Below are 15,589 nucleotides of genomic sequence, written 5' to 3'. Positions count from 1 at the left end.
GAGGTGTAAAAAGCACCTGATTCATAGAAATTTGGAAATAAAGAGGGTGAATTAATTTTATTATTTTAGTTAATAATGGATGAGGAGGAAGGAAGGAAGGGAGGAAGGAAGGAAGGAAGGAAGGAACTTGAGCAAAAGCCTGCAAACACACAGGATAAAGATGTATTTTGTATTCAGAGAAATAAAAACTCTGTAAAAAGAAAATTAATTCCTCATTCTCACCTTTTCAGAGATGATTCTGCCAGCAGTGTTCCTGTGTCTCACAGTTGTGCTGCCTCCATCCACTGGACAGGTAGAATACAAATCTCTTATTTTTAAAATTTGGGTGGGCCCTGAGGCACTTGTAGACCAACTGAATATGTTTTTTTCTGTGTACACCAAACATATGCAGAAAGAGTCTGATGAAATATTTAGGATCTGGAAAGCATTTATTCTTGAAGTAATAGATATAGGATCTGGAAAGCATTTATCCTTGAAGTATCTGCTTCATTTCAAAGCAGTTTTCTGGTTCTACATTTGCACAAAAAAACATCTCAAGATGTACTTGTAAGTTGGCTCAGAGATGGCTGTATTTTCCAGAAGTTTCCATACACAAATCCAATAATCTGGACCTCCTAATGATCAAGCACTTTTCCCATGAATTCCACACAGGTTTACAGATATCATTTACTTACTCTCATCCTTTCTCATCCTACAGGTCCTGAGGTATTGCCTCTTTCTTTGCTCACAGTCCCATCCACTCAGCCCATATCCCTGATTTCCCTCAAACAGCTAAATTAACACCCTGAATGCACTCACAGAGTGGTTCCTCCCGACTCAGTCTGAAATCTGTATTTGCTACTTCTCCATCACATGACTGATGGCCTGACTGCATTTCCTCCTAATCCTTCAATTTCTCCTCTCAATGCTGTAGTCCAGACCAGTTGAGAATGGATGTAAAGAGGAGGCTGAGTTCCTCACATGGCTATTTTTTAATTAGAGAACATGTGAAAACCATGAGAAATTTTGTCAGAATTATGATAGAATTGGAAGAAGATCTATGGCATGAAAGGTATAAACATTTTCTGTTCAGTGGGATGTCCTGATGAAGTACCACAAGAAGCCTGAAATGATCCTGTGATTAAATAACAGATTTCTTCAATAGAAAAACATTGATAAAGAAGTTTAAAACTAGAAGAGAAACATATCATAAACACAATTCATATATTCTGATGATTTGTAGATCCTCTTTACACAAAACTTCATTAGGAAATTATGATATTGGAAAATAAGTATGGTTCTGTTGCCTAAATGTGAGTCTTCAGGCATAGAGGCATTCCAGAATATCCCAGTCCTCCACAGAGGGTTGGGAGATACAATACAGTAATCTGTGTTATTATTGCTAAGCTCTGCACGATGGAACCACTGAAATGCTGCTCCACATGGGAGACACTTAGGAGACAAAGAGGACACCAGTCCTTCCTCCCTAACAGGGATTATCTCCTTGGTTGATAATAAAATTTTGGTATTTTATTATTTCCTACACAGGATGCAGGATTTAGTAAAATTCAAATAAAACAGAAATACAGTTTTTTTCTTTTTTTTTTCAATTTAGGAAACTGCAGCTCTCAGTGCTCTGTCAAGCAGCAGAGCAGAGCAGCAGAAGTTGATTGTTGACAGACATAATGCCCTCAGGAGAGGAGTAAAACCAACTGCCAGCAACATGATGAAGATGGTAAGTTGTGTGCTGTAAATTTATTTTTAATGAGTGGTGGACTATATGAGAGATACAAGACTGTATGCGGGGTCACATTATTTTATTTAGCCACAAATTCCTTCTCCAAACCTTTCCTAAGGATTGAGCACAGCCAGCACCAAGAGAAACATAAGGCTGGGCAGGTGGAAAAAAAAAAACCTGGATAATGTGGTGGTGTATCAACAGTAATGTCTCTTTTGAAGTAAAATTAAAAGGAGGATAAAGATCCATAGCATAATTAATTTCTTTCTGATTCATTCCTCATCAGGCTTCACAGTTTCTATTCCCTTCGTGCACAGGAACTTTGCTCCTACCTCCCTCTCCCCTCAAATAATGGGATGAAAAGGATTTTGCATTTGACTTTTTTCCTGATTTAAATGTAATTTCTAAATGTTGCTCCTTTATGAGGGGTATGCATGAGGGGTTATTCATGGATGCATGACAGATATTTTCTTCTTTCATTAAGGAATGGTGTCCTGCAGCTGCAGAGAATGCCCAAAACTGGGCCAATAAATGCGCTTTAAGGCACAGTCCTCCTAACCTGAGGAGAACCAGTAAGTGCAGCATGAGTGGAGCTGAACAACATCACAACTTATTGATGTGGCCACTTTGGGGTTTTGCTTATTGGGGGGAAATGAGATGAAATTTTAATTTCATACTGATTTTATTTTGTCATGTGACAGATAGAAATTTCTAGGTAGAAATCTGCCCAGTGAGTGAGAAAAATTAAACCCCATTCTCATTCCAATTTTACATAGGTATATCCCATTTCTAAAGCAGATGAAAAAATTAAATCATACTGATAAAGCATATTCTCCTAAAATATCCATCAGAAAAAAGGGAATCTAGAGATCTAGAGCCAGCTAATGCAGAAACCAGTTTACTTGTGCTGGTTTGAAATGCCTGGGAAGAAAAGGGCAAAAGGCAAAGATGTAAAACTGGCTGGTGGTGCTAAGCATGGTTTCTCAGACCAGACTTAAGAGTTTTTAAATCCCCTGGTAAATTGCAACCTAAAACTCTCTCTGAGGTTCAGATTAACACTTAGTCAGTCACTGGATATTGAATTTACAGCTGTACCATGTTAACAGCCCAGGGTGTTGCTGATTGACCGCTACCCACACCACATCTAAGATGTGGACAGTCCTGTCAATATTTTTTCCTAAAATCCAAATTCTCTGGTTTTTTGCCAGGGTGAATCCCATTTGAGGACCAATGCAGTGGGGTTAGACCTGAATAGAAACAGAATATAAGGGCAGTAGAGACACTTTTGTAGGTGCCAGGAGTAAAATTTGAATTATTGTGATTTTCCCAAGGTTGTAACCTGGGTAATGATTATGTTGGCAACTTCCAAATAGCAAAATTACAGCCATGAACCTGCAAGGCACCTGTGCAGCTGTTCATACAGAATGTCTGCAACAACCAACCGCAGGGCAAACAGGCCAAGCTGCAAACTTGCCAAGTGACACCTTCAGCATTTACAAAGGGTGATGTCACTCAACTGGAAAGGAAACATCCTGCTGCCCTATTTAGGATGAGAATTTCTATGAAAATCATCCCACCTTTTGCTGGTCTGTTTTTTTTGGGGGGTTTTTTTTCTCATGTGTGTATTCTCTGTGCATTTCTCAGCACCATTCTCTTTTCAGATGTACAGTGTGGTGAAAATCTCTTCATGTCCTCTGCCCCTTTCTCATGGTCAGATGTTCTTCAGGCCTGGTACAATGAGGAGAAAAATTTTGAATATGGAACTGGGGCAAAACCAAAAGGGGCTATGTTTGGCCATTACACTCAGGTAGATATGTTTTTAATATAGGTATTTATATTTCAGGCTGAACAAATAAATGTTAGCTAAGCAAGTTTTACCCTCTCATCTTTAAAGGACATAAATAGAGTGGAGATATGAGAGTTATTCTAACAAAACAAGATGAAAACTTCTAAAGAAACAGAATTAGAATGAAAATAATATGTAAAGTAACAAGATTAAAATGAAAATAATAGCCTTGAGTATATGTAAAGGAGTAAAGAGTAAAGATACTGGAATTTCAAGGCTTCAGGAAGCAGCAACTTGTCTAACATCTGGGAATTGCCCAGAAGGTGGAAAAACAGGGTTATTAAAGTATCAGCAAGGAAATATAAATAGGTTTGCTGCAGTCAACAGAGTTCTTTTGACTCAGAGGAGTTGGGCATTGGCTTATCCTTAACTTCTACAGTACCTGCACAAAAAACAGGATACAAAATTTTACATCATCATTCCTACATTAACAGTTTTGATTGAATGAAGACATAAATGCAAAATCAAAGGTTTTATAAACATGTGTCTTGAATTATTATTGTTATATCCCCAACATTCTTTGGTTGAATAGGGGTGAAAGCAGATTTTCAGTAACATGGGGCTCATATTTTTACTATAAAGGGTAAATAAAGTGGCTTCACATCATTACAAACATTTCTGTGATGCATATTGTATTTAAATGATTTTCAAATGCATATTTTCCATACTCCCATAATTTTTATTCTTATACCTACAGATGGTTTGGCACAATTCTTATAAAATTGGATGTGGTTTTGCTTTCTGCTTCAACACTACCTACAGTTACTTTTATGTCTGCCAGTACTGCCCCGCGTACGTATTGATTCTGATTTTGGTACTTGTTACATCATCAAAATTAGTCAGGAGCTAGAGATATTTGTATCAGGGCACATCACCAATAGCTGAGAAACAGGTCTGAAGACTGCATTAGGAATAGGAAAGGACAGAAACACACATGAAAAGAGTTGTCAAACAAGAAAAGCATAAAATATATTAAAGGGACACTGATTTTAAATTAAATGTCTCTTGCCTAAAAATCCTAATTTTCATAATAGTTAATTAGAAATAAATATTTTGCACATTCTACTTGAAATGTCAGTTCAGAAAGGTGTACCAATATGTACAGTACAGTGAAGACTATAATTAATACCAAAAAACTTTAACAAGAATATTAAGGTAAAGTGATGATTTCAAAGAGTGCCTAAAATTAATTTCCACATTCACAATACCGTGTTGTGGGTTGACCTTGACTGACCATCAGTAGCTCACCCAGCCTCTCTGACTCTTCTCCCCAACAGGATGGAGTAATTAAAAAATATGGCAAAAAGTTCATGGGTCAGGATGAGGTCAGGGGAGTTCACTCACCACTTACTGTCATGGAAAAAAGAGACTCAGCTTAGGAAAATTAGCTTAATTTATTACTAATCAAATCAGACTAGGATAATAAGAAGTAAAACCAAACCTAAAGCACCTTCTTCCCAAGCTCAGCTTGAGTCCTGGTTTTCTCTGCCTCCTCCCCCTCAGCAGCATGATGGGATGGGACTGGGGGCTCTGCTCGGTTCATCTTGAGCCATTTCTGCCACTCCTTCCTCCCCTTGCTCTTCCCCCACTCCATTGTGGGTCCTTCTCACTGGAGAGACCTCCATGAACTTCAGTGTGGGCCCTTCCCACAGGCTGCAGTTCCTCCTGAGCTGCTCCAGCATGGATTCCTTCCATGCTTCCATTCCCTCAGGATTGGATTGCTGCTGTCTGTGTCCCCCACATTGGCCTCAAATCCAGTCAGGTGCCTGATCCAGTGAGGGTTTCCCATGGGATCACAGCCTCCTCCAGGCATCCTCCTGCTCCACAGGTTGCAGGTGGATCTTTGCATCCCCATGGACATCCATGGGCTGCTCCTGGTGCCTCTCCATGGGCTGCACCAGGGAACCTCAGCTCAGGTGCCCGGGGCACCTCCTGCCTCTCATTCTGCACTGACCTGGGTGTCTGCAGGGTGATTTCTCTCACATATTCTCACTCCTTTATTCTGGCTGCAGTTGCATGCAGAATTTACCCTCCCTTGACTGTGTTATCACAGAGCCACATCTCCATCACATGGGTCCAACTTGGAGCTGGCCAACACTGGCCCTGTCTGGAACAGAGACAGCCTCTGGTGTCTCTCACAAAGGCAAATTCCCTGCAAATTCCTCCCCCTCTCTGCCCACTGCCAAAGCATTTCCAAATAAACCTGGCACACTTGTAAAAATTGACATATAACCAAGGACCCAGCATAAATGTAACAGTAAGTTACAGAAGTAACTGAGTGTAAATCTAAACCTATTTATAATTTATTTTTCCTCTCACATATGGTGTAGTGACTTCATAGATGATGTTGGTAACATTGATGTTTCAGGGGAAACCTAATAGGTTCAATGAAGACACCCTACAAGGAAGGAGAGCCCTGTGGGGATTGCCCCAATGCTTGTGAGGATGGACTATGCAGTAAGTTCCAAGTATTTTGATTGTGACATGGATAAAGTTGATGCTTAAATAAAACCCTAAACTGCAATTAATTTATGCAAATTAAATAAAAAAAATATTTACTGAAATACTAGGGCCAAAGCACTATCAGAGAATCACATTTCACCATCCTGTCTGCTTTACCTAGGTGAGATAACACTTTTCCATGCCCAGGAGAGATAAATCTCATCCTTAACCTAAGAAATTCTAGGGAAGGAGGGAACTTCTTTACCTTTTTTTTATTCTTCATCCTCTGAATAATGGTGGCAGATTAAATGGAAGTAGCAACACACTTGATAAGAGCAAGTGGCAAACCTTAGTTTTTAGAATTCTGATAGGAAATAAAAATATATGGGCTGATTCTCACAATGCAAGATTTAGTTAATATCTTCAGTTATTGAATTAACCAAATTCTTATCACAGGCTGCACATAAAGAAATAAAGCTTTCCAATGCCTTTATGGATAAGTAAAAAATCTCCTTGAGAAAGCCACCTATTTTCTCTGAGTGGTCAAATTAATGGTTGGGATGCTGCTGGGGAGTAAATGGCAACAGAGAAGAAAACAGAGAGAAAATAATGTTGATGAAAAATTATTCTGAAAGGACATGATGCAGGTTTTCACTTCCCACTCATGATTAATTTTGTGTTTCAAATCGTTTTCAGCCAAACCTTGAAAGTTTGAAGAGACTTTAGTCCAACATCCCTGGCAAAGTGTCCAGGGTGTGCCCAGATCTTGGTCAAGTCCACTGCTCTGCTCCTGTCAATGCAAAACTGGAATAAAATAAGAGGCTCAACATTTACTTTCCTGGATATCCATCTCCTCAATGAATTCCTCCACAAACACTGATTCCATCCTGCCTCTCCAACATATGCAGAAGGACTGACTTCAGTACAGTGACTCACAAAAAAAAATCTGTAGGTGATGTACATATTCTATTTATATAATGGTCCAGAACATGGTAGAAATCTTAATTTAAATTTTTTGTTTGTTTGCCAGATATATTTAATTATTAGCTTTTATCATCTTTCTTTTCCCAAAATGTTATCGAATAAACATTTTTGAAGGTCTGTGGTTCCATATGTTTATTATGTTCTTGGAATAGATGGATAGTGCTTGGTCATGTAACTGCTTTTAACTTGATTGAAAATTTAAACTATTGTACTGTTAACAGGACCAGAAGATAAACAGGATTGCTTGAAATGTGTAATTCTTAAAAGAAATTAGGAGAGCAGAGCAGTTTCCTGTAGATCTATTCTGGTTTAGAATCTGTTGCTGACATATGTTCTACTGTAAAATGCTCAGTTGTGAAAAAAAAAACCAAAAAATACCCCCAAAAAACAGACCAAATGTAGTTAATTTAAATTAAGAATCCTGTTTATAGTGTAAGATTGCATTTAAATACAGGTAACCAAACCTGCCTTGTAAAGAAAAAGGACTGTCTGAGAAAAGAGCTTAATTCACAGTAAAACATAGTCAAAAGGGGGAGGTCCCTGCATTTGGAAACTTTATTTTTCATAACAAGTAGACATGTGTTTCAATTTTTTTTAATATGTTCTTTCACTCTATCAGTCATTAAATTACTCATTCCTCACTGACCATTTCATCATAATTTTCATTCTTTCTTATCGCCATGAAATAAAATTCTCTAAACTTCACCAAAGTTGTGACTTTATTAGCATTAGGTGTTGAAGGGAGCCTAAATATTTAGCAGCATGAGCAGAATCAGGTTATGTGAGAAGATTTCCTAAGCAAAAACAGAAGTCAGGCAAGCAACCCTTCATCAGACTCCCTTTCAGAGAGAAACAACAATTAGCATAAATAACCTGCAATCCCCACTCGGTGACCTTTGGGATACAGGTGTTTTTCTGTGCAGTTAACAATGGGGTTAAATATTATTTCAGTCTCACCTTAGAAAGGTTGCACATTCCAGTCCCCTTTTAGTAAGGAAGCTGCTGTCATAATTAGGATTGCAAGTCCCAGAGCCCTTGGCACAGAATAATTTCATCACACATTTGACTCCTTCATTCCAGTGGCGTTTCTTCTAGTGTGAAAGACAAGTATTAACTTAAAAGTTCAATTTCACAACTCAACGTGCTTATTATTTGTGTTGGGATTTTTTTCCTCATTCATCTCCACCATTTCCCCCTCCATGGCACACTGCCCTCTCAGCTGGAGACAGCTCTAAAAGTAAATTAAGCAACGCCAGGGGAGAGGTGTGAATGCTGGAACATGACTTACTACATTCTGAAATAATTAGCACAGGTCCAAGTAAGAATGATTGTGTTGCAATAGTTAATCTGGGGTTGTTATCAATAAGGAAGTGGGCAGAACAATTGCCCTCACTCACAAGAGACTCCTTTACCATGAATGATGGGTCAAGAAATCATAGAATCATTAAGGCTGGAAAAGATCTCCAAGAGCATTGAGTCCAAACATTTACCTGTCACTGCCAGGTCCATCACTAAACCACATCCCTAACAACCAGAACTGCACATTTCCTGAGCACTTCCAGGGGTGGTGACTCCAACACTTCCCTGAGTAGCCTGTTCCAATGCTTGACAACCCCTTCTGTGGAGAAACTTTTTGCCAATGTCCAATCTAAACCTCCCTTGGCACAGCTTGAAGCCATTTCCTCATATCTATTGTTTGTTACATGGGAGCAGAGACTGAGTGCCACATGGCTACAACCTCTTTATAGGGAGTTGTAAAGAACAAGAATATCCCCCCTGAGCCTCCTTTTCTCCAGGCTGAGCCCCTTTCCAGTTCCTACAGCTGCTCCTCCTCAGACCTGTGCTCCAGAGCCTTCCCGAGCTCTGTTCCCTTCCCTGGATATGCTCCAGTCCCTAAATGTCTTTCCTGCAGTGATTTCTGCAAGCCAAACCACAAGAATTCATTTCTCAGTCACTCATAAGAGGAAAAAAGTAGTGTAATAAGGTAAAAATCAATAATCATACATCTGATCCAGGGCAGAAAAGTTCATAAGCCTAATTTAGATCTCCAGGAAGATAATGGAACAAATTTCTTCCCTGTCATTTTCTAACCAGTAGAATATTAAATATCAGCATGGATCCTTCATGAACTGATTTTGCCAAAACAAACTCTCTTCAGTGAGTCCCTCAGATGAGAGGATGTTGTGATGGCTTAAGTAACAAACTTGGTGGTTCAGATGAAAGTACTGAAGCACGGCACATCCATGCAGCTGGACACACATCCATGGATGCTCCTGTTCTGGGGGAGGAGACAGAGACCTCTGGCACCTCAGGGTCCTGGTGGATAACAAGATGTCCATGACCCAGGAGTGTGCTCTGTGAGCAAGGGGACCCAGTGAGGCACATTTGGGGTACTGTGCCCAGTTCTGGGCTCCTCAGGACAAGAGAGACATGGAGCTCCTGGAGTGGATCCAGTACTGTGTGGCAAAGATGATGGAGGGACTGGAGCATCTCCCTGAGGAGGAAAGGCTGAGGGAGCTGGGGCTGTTCAGCCTGGAGAGGAGGCACAGCTGAGAGGGGCCCTCAGCCCTGGGTGTCCCTGTGTGCAGGGAGGGGCAGAGCAGGGCCCAGGCTCTGCTCCAGGGCCCAGCAATGGCACCAGAGCCACGGGCAGGGACTGAGCCCAGCAAGTTCCACCTGGACAGGAGGCAGAACTTCTTTCCTGTGCAGTGACCAAGCATGAACAGAGACCAGAGAGAGATGGAGTCTCCCTCGCTGGAGATATTCCATAAATGTGTGGAGACACAATCTTGTGCCCTGCACTCTAAAACCACTGCTTTATGTGAGGCCCCAGCTATTGATGTTTCTAGGGCATGAGAAATAGTTAGTGACTGACTATGACACCAAAGGGCCATGTTGCAATCAGTGCTGGTAAAAGACTTAAAAGTCATTATAACATACACTTCCTAACGTATTGGAAGGCAGTTCTCCTTGTCTCTGACAGCTCCTGTCATCCCTGAGATCCCCACAGCAGAGCAGTTTTCCTCCTAGCACATCCTGTTCTTGCTTCCTTCCACCTTTCAAGGTGAAACCCTTGATAACCCTGCCTACCTTTAGCAAGGGTCCAGAGCAAACAAGGACAGGCCATGGGGAGGTTTGTGGAAAGGGATTGTTCCCCATTCCTCCTTCTCACCTACTCCTGAGGGAGCTCCTTGCAGAGAGCTGGCTGCTGTGGGACAGGGCCTGAAATATAATTATGTTCATTGTGGAAAAGTACACAAGATGACGGATAGGATAGGATAGGATAGGATAGGATAGGATAGGATAGGATAGGATAGGATAGGATAGGATAGGATAGGATAGGATAAATAGTTAGAGAGGGCCTAACTGATGCAACTTCCTGACCAAAGATTAGTTTGGAATAAGTTCTTCTCTGAGTGCAAGAATGATCTCACTTGTGCAGTGGTTTAAGAGGAACATGGTGATGTGGACAGCTCAGAAAAGGCAGTATCCTGCCTCTTGCCATTACAAAGAGAATGTTCCTTAATGGTTGCTGGAAAAATCTTGTGGCAGGCAGAACTGAATTTCTTCTTCTTCTAGATCTGATGTCCTTGACAATGACATTAAAAAATGGGACTGTTGCACTTGAAATATTAATCATCTGAGCAGAAAGGTGCTGCCTTTTCTACTTGTATGGAGATAATCCTTATTGATTTTCTCAGCAACATTTAGGCACAGATAAGCTTTTTAGACAAGTGTTATACAATGAAGAAATGAACATTGTACTAACTCTAACTGGGCTATTTTCAGATGGATTTCCTGAGTTTATGTCACTGTCCACCTGTTCTGCTGTATCAGATTGCTGAACAGGTAAGAAAGATAAAATTTAAAGAAAACAGAAATAATCTATAGATAGTTTTATATTTTTGTAGCTTATAATTTTATCATTTTGTAGCTTGAAAAGAAAATGTCAGGTCTATACTCAGGAGATGCATGTCAAAATCATAGAGGGGCATGAGAAAATCTCTGCCCCAGCTGATACAAGAAATGCTCCAGAACCTGATGGCTTGCACCCTGAAATTCATCTGTGGCACCCACAATCCTCTGTTTGGCACCCAGGCTGCCCACACAGTGATTTACATGAGAGGAAAGTGTCTCCAAATTAGATGCTAATTGCAACAAATGACTGAGCAAGAAGTGACCTATTTCAATTTAATAAGAATCAAAGTTTTAATCCTCCTCCTCCTTCCATGCTGGGGTATACACAAGGGTTAAAGATTTCCCTAGGCATGGCAGAGTGCTATCAGAGGCATTTAGGACCACACATTTGGATTTAAGCAGCTGTATTTCTCCCTGAGCTGTCTGTAGGGATCCTTTAATCTCAGCCTCAGCCTGTCCACAAACCAGCACTTGCTGTAATATGTTAATAAAAACCCTCTTACTTTTTCAGCTTAAAGTGTCAGGCACTGCCTGTTTATTACTCTGCCTATAACACATTTGCCCATAGTTTGCTGGGATTATCATTTAGTATCAAAAAATTGCTCTAAAATTTCCCATAAGTTTTGCTGTTAATGCTCACCATAGAAGTGGAGTTACCTGAGGTGGGTTGCACAGGTTGGAAGAGGCTCATTCCCAGTGCCACCACTACATTTCCTCCTTACTGAACTGACCTCACTTCCTAACCTGGCAGAAAATGATCCACAGCCTGGCTGATACTGAGACAGACAGCCACAGAAAGAAATAATTCAGGACAATTCAGGACAAGAGGAAATGTTGTCAAGTTGTGCCAGAGCAGGTTTAGATTAGATATTGGGAAAATTTTATTGACTGAACGAGAGGTCAGGCATTGGAACAGACTGCCCAGGGAAATGACGGAATCACAAAAAAATGTGAAGATGTGGTGCATAGGGCCATGGTTTGGTGGTGAACATAGAGCTCCCAGGATCAGGTGCAGCCTCAGGATGAGGGACAGACCTTGAGTCTTTGATCACACAGGACTCACACAATTGACACCAATACTAAGAAGATATTACCTTTCCCTAATCCAACCCTTTTCTCCCTCCTCACCAAATCCACATCTGGTTGTGATAAGTAACCAAGGCAGTTTTATCTATCTTCAAGAAAAGTGTCCTTGTGCCTGATTAATTCTTGCTGACATAAACCAGGACACTAACCCAGCAGAAAAATATTCCTCTCGTCAGTTTTCTCTTTGAGAGGGTAACTGCTCTCCTCTAATCACAGCATCAAAGCTAAAAGCAGGAAAGAAAGAAAGAAATAATTCAAGACAATTCAGGACAAGAGGAAATATTAAGTTGTACCAGAGTAGGTTTAGATTAGATATTGGGAAAAATTTATTGACTGAACGAGAGGTCAGGCATTGGAATACCCTGCCCAGGGAAATGATGGCATCACAAAAATGTGAAGATGTGGTGCATAGGGCCATGGTTTGGTGGTGAACATAGAGCTCCCAGGATCAGGCACAGCCTCAGGATGAGGGACAGACCTTGAGTCTTTGATCACACAGGACTCACACAATTGACACCAATACTAAGAAGATGCTACCTTTCCCTAACCCAACCCTTTTTTCCCTCCTCACCAAATCCACATCTGGTTGTGATAAGTAACCAAGGCAGTTTTATTTATCTTCAAGAAAAGTGTCCTTGTGTCTGATTAACTCTTGCTAACATAAACCAGGACATTAACCCAGCAGAAAAATATTCCTCTGGCCAGTTTTCTTTTAGAGGGGTAACTGCTCTCCTCTCATCATAGCATCAAAGATAAAAGCAGGACCTTAGGCAACTGGATGTGCTTGACTTTCCTGTACTATGTAGCTTCTGGAATTAAATACCCACATTCACACAAAGATACACTTCCTGAAGTACAGGGAGCAGCTAAACAAGATTGTGTTTCTGGTTTAAACGTGCCTTAAGATCTGCAGGTGCAACACTTGAATAAAATAGAAAACAGGTCAAAGAAGCACTCGTTAGATGAAGCCCCTCCACAGAGCTACTGCTAAGATTTTAGTGCCAGGGGAATACATTGCAGGGTCTGTCATGTGTTTATCTCCCAATTTATCAGAGGAGGGTGTCAAAGGAAACAATAAGTAAAAGATAAGCTAGTTTGAGACTGACAAGACCATGTTGTCTAGTTTGCCTGAACAGCGACACAGCAAAGTGTTAACCAGCATCGTTAGCAAAATCAGGGATGGGAATTGCACGTCTGATGGCACTTGTGAGGAGCAGCCACCATCTAATGAGTGCCACGGGTCTCTGCTTAGTGCTGTGTACTGCTGGCTACATCTGTGAAACAAGGTGGAGATAAAAGATAAGGAATAATAAAGTGGGATGTCATTAATCGGCTCCTACAGAAGGAGCGTAGCAGTAGATAGCATTTAATAATGCATCGCCCCAAGCAGCTCGGTGTCTGAGCCTGATCTTATCCTCTGCATAAAGCATCTCCCCTGAGCCCCTGCTGGCTTTGTTCACTTCAGGAACTGCAGCATCAGACCTGCTTTGCTGCCAGTGGGTGGGAGCAAGAGGCTCATCCTGCCAGGAGGAGATACACAATGCATAGGATGCCTTTCTGCTCAATTTAAGGAAATAGCAGCAAATGACAAGGCCATTTAGGCTAAGCCATAATTGCCAGCTAGCCCCACCCATTGCCAGTCAACAGGAATGAAACAGGATTGTACAGGTTGAGCACTGGAGGCTCTGCTTAGCTAAGATGGACCACACAGCTGCTGGGCTCAACAAAAGCAAATGAGTTTGCCCATGTGTCACCATGATATTTTATGAAAAATCCCTTCACCAGGATTTCTTCTCCTGGGAAGCTGGGAAGCTTCAGCTTCTCACTGTTTTGCTGCTTTGGAATGTGATTTGGAGAATTTACCCTGCAAGTGAATTGTTTTAACTTAATGACCAACCCAGTCCAGCTGTGTCGGGACTCTGATCAGTCATGGGTTTTTTATTATTCATTCTAGTTTGGCCTTCTGATGTAGCCTTTCTCTTTCTTTAGTGTAGTTTTAGTATATAATTTCTTTTAATTTAATATAATATCATAAAATAACAAAGCCTTCTGAGAACCTGTAGTCAAATTCTCATCTCTCACCTCGGAGGACCTCACAACACTACACCCATGAAAACCTCAGTAATATCAAAATGAATGAGTGTCTCCACTCATTTCTGGGGAAGCAGCAGGCACATTTCAAAGACAAAACAGCAATTGTGCAGCATGCCTGAATATTCCACATATATGGAATATGTATGGTCTGTGCACTGTTGTCCCTCCTCATGACCAGGAAACAGGTCCCTTCATCCAGGATTTTTCTTCTGGGAAGCTGAGAAGTCTCAGAGAAAAAGGAAAACAATAATTATCTGATTTGCTTCTCCTGTGTTTTTCTGCTTTGGAATGTGTTTGGAGATTGTTTACCAACAGGTGATGGCACTAGGACAAGTAAATACTTTCTCCATGGCATGACCTGAATCAATTCCTAATTTCAGGCCTTTTCTAATAGATTTTCCTCTAAAGCCTTTCCATCCATTCTTTTTTTCATGTCTGTCTGTAGTGACAGGTTACACAGAGTCAGAACACAGGTCTGAGCACTGAAGAGGTTTTCTGTGTCTTTATAATCTTAGTCCTTGACACAATTTTGTCTCAGACCAAATAGCATTGCCTTCCAGAAAAGCTTTGGTATGTCTGACAGGTTAATAATGCCAAGGGACCTTTAGCATCTTTGAAAACATGGTTCAAGAAGCAGAGTTCAGCTCTCCTGATCAGAGACAAACCAGTGGCCTTAAGACCCAAAAAGTTATCATAGACAAATTGTACCATCCATATTATTACATCTCCCCCAACAACTGTTTTCCTCAACCTTACCTGGAAAGACATATAGAAGAGTGACCGACTTGACTCATATAATGCTTCTTAAAAAAATTCTTGATGATGTCAAGGCAGTCATTTGTCATAGCCTGTCTCAGGTATCTGCTCTAAGAAGAAAAGGTGAAATATAGAGCTACAAATTACCTCTAAAGGCAGCATATGGAGAATGGCTTTGAAGCAGAGCTCTGGAGAGATGAATGCCACTCTAGCAGTCTGGATCATGCTCTGGCAGGGACAGTTTTTCCTCACCACCCGCAGGTTCAAGAGACCTGTAGCTATAGTGAGGTTGGTTTTGATGACAGCAGGCCTGGCTGGGGTGGAGCTGGAAGGTGAGGGGTCTGCAGAGAAAAAAGGTTCTGGATCAAAAGCCAGGAAGTGAATAGTGGAGATGCAGTCAGTTAAGCAGTGAGACATTCTCTGCAGTGGGTCAAAAGAAATTTAAGAATTATTTAAGTAGTCACGAAACACTGCAGAGAATTGAAGTGACTGGTCCCATTAGATCAACCAGTTTCCCCACATTCAAAACCTGAAGGCACAGAGATCATTTGCTACACCACATGTTCATAAGAGATCCATATTCTTGATCTCTGATTACATTAGGAATGATGGATTTGGCCAGAGAAGACAGTGGCTGATGAATTTGCTGGAGCACAGGGGAGAGGAGTCACCACATAACCAGGCAGCCAAAGTCACCTTTATACAGCCATGGAATGCAGAGCAATAATCAGCTGGAAGGGAAAAAA

The 15,589-nt window shown here is 41.0% G+C and overlaps 1 protein-coding gene across 1 annotated transcript in view; it reads left to right on the top strand.

Moving 5' to 3' along the window:
- Positions 1 to 230: 230 nt before the first annotated feature.
- Positions 231 to 15,589, top strand: part of LOC135445089 (cysteine-rich venom protein kaouthin-2-like) — a 31,780-nt gene continuing 16,421 nt past the window's right edge. The window contains exons 1-6 of the mRNA XM_064707120.1: positions 231 to 292; positions 1,595 to 1,714; positions 2,202 to 2,289; positions 3,379 to 3,524; positions 4,261 to 4,355; positions 5,932 to 6,020. Of these exons, the coding sequence (XP_064563190.1) occupies positions 233 to 292; positions 1,595 to 1,714; positions 2,202 to 2,289; positions 3,379 to 3,524; positions 4,261 to 4,355; positions 5,932 to 6,020 (598 nt within the window). The 5' untranslated portion in view covers positions 231 to 232. The remainder of the gene's footprint in view (positions 293 to 1,594; positions 1,715 to 2,201; positions 2,290 to 3,378; positions 3,525 to 4,260; positions 4,356 to 5,931; positions 6,021 to 15,589) is intronic.

This window comes from Zonotrichia leucophrys, chromosome 3 (genome assembly GCF_028769735.1).
Source record: "Zonotrichia leucophrys gambelii isolate GWCS_2022_RI chromosome 3, RI_Zleu_2.0, whole genome shotgun sequence".
NCBI classification, from domain to species: domain Eukaryota; kingdom Metazoa; phylum Chordata; class Aves; order Passeriformes; family Passerellidae; genus Zonotrichia; species Zonotrichia leucophrys.
The sequence above is the reverse complement of the archived record's forward strand: the minus strand, read 5'-3'. Positions and strand labels throughout refer to the sequence as shown.